Source organism: Glycine soja, chromosome 15 (genome assembly GCF_004193775.1).
Source record: "Glycine soja cultivar W05 chromosome 15, ASM419377v2, whole genome shotgun sequence".
Classification (NCBI taxonomy): Eukaryota; Viridiplantae; Streptophyta; class Magnoliopsida; order Fabales; family Fabaceae; genus Glycine; species Glycine soja.
Window position 1 is genome coordinate 19,375,666 of NC_041016.1, and position 9,528 is coordinate 19,385,193.

Sequence of the window (9,528 nt, forward strand, 5' to 3'; positions counted from 1 at the left end):
TTTTATTCTTAACAAAAACTAATAACAAATATGTTTTTGTCACTGGGCCTAAAGATTAAGCTTTAGTTGCTTTATTCTTAGACCGGTTTTCCACCCCAATTTCCAAGCCTTTCCAAGTGAAATGCAAAGACTCCACAATCCATAGTTCACACAATCAGAAGCATAATCATAGCTTCAATTGCTAGGCCTTAGATGATGTCTCTCCTCTCAACTGTAACAAAGGAATCACAATGTAAAACAAAGGAAATAGAAAAAAAAATCACAAGTCTTCTGGAAAGAGGCTGGCCATGGAGAGAAAATAAGCAGTAGAGGATTTGGTTCCAAACATGTATAGTAGTTTTGAATACATTAATTTGATAAGAAGACATTTGAGACCAAATAAATAAAGAAGTACATAATACAAATTCACTTTTTAATACACTGAAATGCAAAGACCGTAGGAGATCAACTAACAAAAAAAGGAGCAATAACGAACGATACAAATATATGAAAGATTACAACATGTTTGTCGAAGCTTAACTAAACTTCACTGAATGGAAAACACAGAAATCTTCAAACACAACTTGTGCGAATAACCTAGTATGGGCTCTGCAAATCCGAGAATACTGTTTGCAAGGAAGAATGCAATTTTCAGTTTCAAAATAAAATAATTCATTTAGTTAAAAAAAGAAGATGAAAATCTAAAATCTGTATAGTGAAATATTTCTCAAATATGTTTTTCCTTCTTAACTACGTTGTGCACTTCAAACACTACCAATATAATGCAATCCAAAATCTTGTAATAAGTAGAAACAATGACTACTGAAGCTATATTCTTTTTTTAAGAACAAAATATGTAAAAAAAAAAATCAATTCTAGGAAAAATGTATTTTGAATTTCCAATAGAAGCATAAAGGGTGATTATTGAGTTTTGATTAGTAGTTGCACAATTTAAATTGTTCTTTGACGTCAGGACTCCAGGAGGTGACAAAAAAAAAAAAAAGAAATCTGATCATAATGTTTGTTTGACCATTAAATGCATAATTAGACTTTTGTGAAAATATATATAGGAAGGAAGGAATAGGGTTCACAATATACCTTAATCGGAAATATGATCATAATGTTTATAGCCCACAGATATATGGGGAATGTGAGCTATGTTTAGCCAGTCGTCTCCTGTTTCTTTCTCACAACGCTTTTCTAACTTCGGATGACAACCAAAAATAGTCAATTGTTGCAAATTGGTAAGTCTCAGGCTCAATGGAAGACAAGTCAACTTGGAACAGTAAAAAATACTCAAATCACAAAGCAAGGGAAGGTTTCCAAAGCAGTCAGGCAATGATTCTAGCTTCGGTAGATTCTTTAATCTTAAGACCTTGAGGGACGTCATATCTTGTAAAGCTTGCAAATCTCCCACATCTCTGCAATTGGAAAGCCACAATTTCCAAAGGCGAGAAAAACCTGCCGACACGTTGAACTTACTACAATTGAATACTGAGAGAGAGTCCAACCCTTTTAGCAGTACTTCTTCTCCCAAAAATTGAGGACATTCATCAATTTCAAGTATGGAAAGGCTTGGGAACATGATTTTGCCCTCCTCCCTTGATAACCTTTTAAACTTTGGCAGACCACGGAAGGTCAGATCTTCTAGGGCCCTGAAAACTACTTCCCCATTGCTGGATTCCTCATCATAGAGGTATTCTACATTATTCATGTGTGATGCTCTTAGAATCTTTAGAGAAGGCAATTTCCCTAATGGTGGAAGTTGTACACAGTTTTCGCAATTCATAAGTATTAAAATTGATAAATGTTTGAGAGAAGGACTAGACATCCATTGTGGGAAACGGGCACCTTTATATCCTTCCACCTCTAATTTCCGAAGTTGTTGGGTATCAGGTTGAAGCACTTCAAGAATCCCCTCAACATTTTCTTGCAATTCAGAGTCTTCATTTCTTTCCCATGATAACCACAACTTATTCAACTGCTTACTTGACATATTGGCTTCTTTGGCATCCATTACACTTTTTACATTTCCTAGATGCTTGATGTCAAGATCTCTTTTAAGCTTCAATGGTCCCAGTTCTTCCAAACTGAATCCTTTTTCTTTGCCAACAATGAACTTGGTTAAAATCTTTAGGGAAGTCAGCATACCTATATGAGGAGGCAAGTTTGATAGTTTTGGGCAATCATTAAAAGACAATTGCTTTAGATCTTTTAAGCATATCAAATTGTTAGGCAACATTTTGAGATGAATGCAACGATCTAATTTCAATATTTGCAAATTCCACAATTTACATAGTGATTCTGGAAGAATTTCAAAACCACTCCCAGAGAGATTCAAGTACCTTAGATGTTTTAAAAGACCTATAGAAGATGACAATGTTTCTCTTTTTACAAAATCAAGTACCCGCAAAGAATTACATTTCAACACATCAGCATGAGGCGAAAGTTGGTCACCATAGAGATCTGGCAATATATAGGTCCTCAAAGATTTGACTAGATGCAACTGCGCTGAACTAGTGGATTCCTCATCTACATTTCGCATGGACCTATGATCTGATAGATGGAGTATTCTTTCATGCAAAGTAGTTACACGATTTTCTTCTGTAATGCAGCAAACATCTTCTGTAATAGATTCTGCAAGATCATGAACAAGATCATGCATCTTGAAACTTGTAACTTTGCCAAATTCATCTGTCTCAATATCCTGAAAAAATGATCTCCAATATAATTCATTCCATACATCATCACCAACATCTTCAACATCTAATTTTTCATTAGATGAAATGAATCCATTAGCCATCCAAAGTTCTATTAAATATTGCTTTCCTATTCTTTCATCTTTGGGAAATATTGCACAATAAGAAAAACATTGTCTGTGCTCAATTGGTAAGTTCAAGTAACTTAATCTCAGGACAGGAATTATGGAGTTTTCATTGTGTGGTAACTCCAAAAGTTTGCTATCCTTAACATTGAGCCACTCATTTTTGTTTCTTTTGAAGCGTAAAAGACCTCCTAGTGCTTTTGCAGCAAGAGGTACTCCCTGACACTTCTTTACTATCTCCTTCCCTATGTCTGCAAGCTCTACTTGTGCTTCCTCATTTGGTCCAAAGGCTTGTTGTTTAAACAATTCCCAACAATATTTGTCAGGTAGAATTGGTAATTCATGAGGACATACTGTTCCCAAGATTGTTGCTACCTTTGATTGACGAGTAGTGACTAAAATGGAAGCACCCTTGGCCCCACAAGACAATACAGATTTCAACCTCTCCCAATTCTCTTGCTTATCATCCCACACGTCATCTAAAACAAGCAAATATCTTTTTCTTTGAAGCATATCATGAATTCTTCTTTGTTGTGACCCTAGATCCAAATCCGTGCAAGCATGCCCAGATGCTGCTTCAATGATAGCTTTCATCATTCTCTCCAAACTGAAATCTTCTGAAACACATACCCAAATTCTTAACTCAAAGTGGTTGATTACCCTCTTATGATTGAAGATGAATTGGGCAAGTGTTGTTTTTCCAAGTCCACCTAGACCAGTTATTGGATAGACAGATAAATACTCAAAATGAGAAGCATCACCAATCAAAAAGTCTAAAATTTTATCCTTATCTTCTTCTCTTCCATAGACTTTTGGTTCAGTGACTCGAGAGACAGTTTGGCGCCACTCAAGGACTCGTCTTCTTCTCTCATGAACCATCTCAATTAAAGGAAACTTAGTCCTTTCCTCATCAATTTCCCTTAATCTCTCACTTATTCTTTTCATTTTCTTAGAAATTTTGTAATGAAAAACAACACGCTTGGGATGAAAAGAGGATAAGCAATAGCATTGTAGCTTGTTTAATGGACCACACTTGACCCCTTCGTACTCCAACCTCATTACTTCATAGGCACACTCATCAATGATGTCATCCAGGTTGTGAGCTGCATGTTTTAGCTTTCCCAACCAATCTTTTATATCTTTGTTTGAGAATTGTTTCTCCTCAGCATCTTCAAGTGTAGCCTTGATTGTAGTTAACAAGCCGGAAAGCCTTTCCAAGTCTTGATCAAAACCAAGAAATGGTTGCAACTCCTTTTGAACAAGTGAGTTCAAATTCCCTAACAAAGTTTCGATGACAAACTCAGCCATATTGTAACTCTTCAAGATTGAAATGCAAGAGGGATTGTATGAAGGGACAAGGCAGATGATTAACAAAGACAAGTTTTGTGCGGGCTTAAAATGTGAAATAGTGTGCTACTAAAGATGCATTGTTGGTATTGCTTGTAAGCAAGCCAAGGTTTCTCAAACCAGTAAGGCAGAGATCACTTATGAAGCAATCTTGGAATATTTTATAGATGCAGAAAAGCAGCTGCATGCACAAGGCAGCAAGTTCCCATAAGCACTGACGTGACTTTTAAATGTCCAAGGAGTTTGGAGTACTATTCTTATAGATGCGTAACTTCATGTTGGTGATTTACACAAAGAAAACTTGATCAACGTAATTCCTATTTTTTGATAAGAATCAAAGTAATTCCTTATATAAAATAAATTACACAGAGAAAGACTAAAACAATAGAAAAAAAATAAAGAACGAAAAAAAAAAAGACCATGCGCTTTCTCAATTAAAATAAATTAAAAAAATGGTGATTTAACAATATGCTTTGTAATTTGGTACACACACATATTGTTAGGTCTGTGTTAAAATCACATTTGGAATATATAAGTTGGATTTTTACTTATGTACAAAATGTGATTTTTGATGTCACAAAAAAATTGCTCTTGTAGATTTTATTCTTATTGTCGATTAGTAGTGCTTGCTGTAGAAAGTTCTCCGGTAGCAATGGCTGCACGAGAGCTTGAAATCATTGGAAAAATGATCTGAGAAAATGTTTGTATTGGATCATCAAGGTTTGTATTGGTCTGTTCAGATCTACCTGTATGTTCTGTTCTTTTTTTGGTGTGTGTTTCTATAAAACAACATTTATCTTAGTCTCTATCGAAAATATCTTTTTGTATTATATGGGTTTGAATCCAAAAATAGTCTCTTTGTATATGTAAGGATAACGCTGCGTGAAATGCCTCTCCTCATACCTTTGCATAGCGAGAAGCTTCCAGACACTGGAGTATGTTAGTATTATTTGAGATTAGTGTTCTTTTGGAAGTATGTGAGATTTTAGTTTCGATTAACGATATTTTATATACGAATTACTGTTTAGATTGTTTATGAAGTGTTTTATAACTTTTAATTTGTAGATGTATTATTTATATTTCCGGATATGCAATAAGTAATAGGCATTGGCTGTAGATACTCACTTTTTCTGTTCTTTCTTTCCTTTTTCATGTTATATTTCTTTTGTGGATGGCTGCCATTTTTATTTTTGAACGATATCATTATTTTGTAAATATATTTTATGACATTTTTTTGTAATTATGCTTTGCTTTTGGTTTAAGGTTGCTGAGAATCTATGGGGCACTGGCTTCTTGGTTGCTCAATCAAAAGTTTAGTTCGAAAGACAGTTATTACATGTTGATATTGGGGGCAAGACATTTGTGATACAATAATTTAAGTGAACAAAATTAACAAATGCTCGATTGAATTGGATTTCTTTCTCAAGAAAAAAGATTAAGAAATAATTTTTTTCATTGAACACTATAATTGAATATATCACTAAAGAAAAAAAGGTTTTTACATTTTCTGGTTCAACTTATTTTTGCACCGTTGTATGATTAATTTTAAGTGATTCCTATGCAATTGTTATGCCCAACATAGTGTGGCTGTAAAGGAGTTATTTTGATAATCAACCTCATTAGTTCTGTAAAATCTATTACTTCTATTATCTATTATTACTCCTTTACAAAAGAATGTTGGTCTTGGACACGTGTCACTTTATTGAGAGAGAAAGCCATCTCTTTCTTGGGGAAGAGAAAAAAAATCCTATTATGTGCCTACAAACTGTAGACTTCTACTCACACAAAGAAAATACGGCAAAATTGAGAGAGGAAAAACCTTCATTTTTTGACAGAAGAGAAAAAAAGCATACCATGTGTTGTGTGACTATACACTTTTGCGGTCAAAATGAACACTATTGCAATTTTCATACTGAAGTTTTTAGTAATATCAAATCAAAGAACAAAAGTAAGTTTTGTCTTTTTATTTTTCCCTTTTCATCTATAACTTCTACAACCTTCTATTACTTTTCTTTTTCTCTACTTTCCTCTTTTACTTCTTCTCTATGTAGCTCCCTCTTTTCCTTTTCCTATTTTCTATTCTCATCCTTCTTGGCAACTCCTCTCATTGCTCTCTACAATGCAAAACGCACGTCGGTAACTGGTAAAAAATGTTAGTTTCAGTCATATGTGATTTTCATGTTTGATATTTTTTTCTCACAACTGATATTCAAATGTTTTCTTTTTCTCTCCTTCTTGTCTTCTCGTTTGCTTGCCTTCTCGTCGTCTCCCACACAATACACATGGCATTCCTGTCGTAATGGGTAATCTAGGGTTTTCATTTTTTCATTCGGATTTTTTTTGCTTTTGATTTTCTATTTCTCACAAAATCATCTCCTTTTGCATTTCATGAAAATCTCTCCTCCTCTGTTGTTGGTAGAGAGCATGCCTATTGCTTGACCCTGCATTTGCTTTTCTACAAGGATTTTTCATACCTTTGTTGGCCTTTGTTTTTACATATTACTAGTACTTTTGTTTTTCTGGGCTTGTATGTTTCCTGTTATTGAAAAGCTTCATGGGGCAACATTGAATTATTCCACGTATGACAAAGAGTTGTACGCACTGGTAAGAGCTTTGCAGACATGACATCACTATTTATGGCCAACGGAATTCATAGTTCCTTCTGACCATCAAAGTTTGTACTTTCTAAAATCTTAAGGTAAGCTTCAAAAGAGACATACCAAGTGGTTGGAATTAATTGAGATGTTTCCTTATGTGATCAAGTACAAGAATGGTAAGGAAAACATAGTGGTTGATGCTTTGTCCAGAAGGTATGCTTTGCTTACTTCCTTGCAAACTAAATTGCTTGGTTTTGAGTTTGTGAAAGACTTGTATGCTACTAATTTTGACTTTGGCAAAGTATGGGGTTTTTGTTCTAAACATGCTTTTGGGAATTATTATAGACATGATGTTTTCTTATTTCAGAAAAATAAATTGTGTGTGCATATGTGTTCCTTGCGTGAAATGTTAGTTTGAGAAAGCCATAGTGGTGGAATGATGGGACATTTTGGTGTGGAAAATACTTTAGAAATTCTGCATGAGCATTTTTATTGGCTTAACATGAAGCATGATGTGCAATCTATTTACGACAAGTGCACACCATGTAAAAAAGGAAAATCTAAAGTCATGCCCCATGGTTTCTATACACCTTTGTCTATGCCTAATCACCCTTGGATTGATTTTTCAATGGATTTTGTGTTAGGACTACCTCAGTCTCAAGGTGGTAAAGAAAATATATTTATTGTTGTTGATAGGTTTAGTAAAATGGCGCATTTCATTGCATGTTCCAAAACCAATGATGTAACACATATTGCTAATCTTTTCTTTAAAGAAGTAGTGCGCTTGCATGGATTGCCAAAAACAATAGTACAATAGAGATGTGAAGTTCCTAAGTCACTTTTTGAGAACTTTGTGAAATAAGCTGGGAACAAAACACTTGTTTTCCACTGTTGCACATCCTCAAACGGATGGACAAACTGAAGTGGTAAATAGGACACTTACCACCTTGTTGTGTGCTAATCATTGAACAGAATTTGAAAAACTGGGAGAAATGCTAACCACATGTTGTGTTTTCTTATTGTAGGTATGTTCATTCTACTACTTCTTATTCTCCTTTCGAAGTTGTGTATGGCTTTAATCCTTTGACTCCTTTGGATATCTATTAGTCATCATTTACGACTAACTTTTGTGTAGAAAAGTTTTATAAAATGTATATTTTTTTCCCAATTTATGGTTCTTTTTCTAGGATTGTACATATTTTAAGTTTAGTTTGCTTTTGATCAGTATAAATGCCCAATAGTGTGAATTTAATGTGTTTTTAACTTCAGTTTCAGAGAAAAAGGATGAAAATTGTGAAGGCTTGCAGCTGATGTCTCGCTAAGCGAGGCTTGTGCGCTTAGCGAGAATTATGCACTAAGCGAGGCACTTAGCCCGCATAGCGAGTTGGGAGAATCTGGAGGAGAATCTGAGAAGCATCTGCGCGCTGAGCGCGTCATCAGCTCACTAAGTGAGTCGTTTGTCTCTTCCTGCGCTAAGCGTGCCCAGCTCGCCCAGCGGATTTTCACTAACTCGCGCTAAGCACGAAAATGGCGCTAAGCGAGCCTTCATGGACAAAAAGCCCTTTTTAAGGCTGAAGTTGGAAAAATCAGAAGAGAGGTATTCGAGAAGCATTTGGCTAATTCAGAGCGTAGAGAGCATAACAAAGGCGAGAAAAATAGAGCAAGGAAGCCAAAAACCTCAACTTTCAAGAAGATCTTAGGTTTAAGAGAAATTTCTAGGTTCCTAGAGGTGGATGAGACATCCCCACCACTATGTAATTTGTTAATTTCGTATTAAACCCTCACCTTGTAGCTGAAAGGTGCTGCCTTATGATGGAAGGCTATGTATCTCTGTTGAGGAATTCTACTGAACATGATGTAAATTCTTTACTATCTATTTAAAGTTATTTTATGTGTTCATTGCTTCTATCTGTACTTAATTATTGCATGCTTTTGGCCTGATCATCCATTTGTGTGCAAAGTTAGGATTTTTAGCATTGGAAAATGTATTAATCCTTAGAACTGGATAGAGCTCGAGAGGCAGAGGTGGCACAAGGCATTGACTAGGCAGTCGGATAACCACATTGATGTTGCCCTGGTCAAGAAGTTTTACGCTAACTTGTATGATCCAGAGGATAAGTCCCCAAGGCAGTGCAGGGTGCGGGGCAAGCTAATAAAGTTTGGTGTTGCAACTCTTAATGAGTTCCTAGAGACCCCCGTGGTTTTGGAGCCAGGGGAGCGATACTCTACTTACTCCAAGTTCTATCACACGCATTCGGACCCGCAGAAGCTAGCATCGAAGCTCTGCATCCTAGGGCAAGGATTTGTTCTTAACACTGAGGGAGCACCTTGGAAGCTTCTGAGGAAGGACCTAATAACTCTTGCTCAGACCTGGAGTGTTTTATCATATTCTAACCTTGCCCCTACTTCTCACACGCTCAATCTTAATATGGACAAGGCGAGGTTAATTTACGGACTAGTGATGAAGATGGACATGGACGTGGGCTCCATCATGAGCATAACCAAAGGAGTCATCCCTAACTCACTCACTTTTGAGTCCCTGAGCTCGGCCATTAACTTGGCCTATATCAGGAAGAACTGCTAGAACCCGGATGATCCGACCATCACATTTCCCGAGTCGCGCAAGGCTAGGGCTCGGGGACCCTCAAATACTTCCACCTCTACCCCAGCTCCCACTCCAGCACCAACACCTGCACCTGCTCCAGCTCAAGCACCCATAACACCCTTCGGCCCCTCCACTTCGAGCACAAACGCGATTGTGCCGATGCTGTAGAGCCTCCA

General features: G+C 36.3%; 1 protein-coding gene across 1 annotated transcript; it reads right to left on the reverse strand.

The window, feature by feature from the left end:
• Positions 1–1,078: 1,078 nt before the first annotated feature.
• LOC114385930 (disease resistance protein RGA2-like) lies at positions 1,079–4,111 on the reverse strand. Its single transcript, XM_028345959.1, has one exon. The coding sequence runs from the start codon at positions 4,109–4,111 to the stop codon at positions 1,079–1,081; it is 3,033 nt and encodes a 1,010-aa protein (XP_028201760.1).
• Between the last annotated feature and the right edge of the window lie 5,417 nt (positions 4,112–9,528).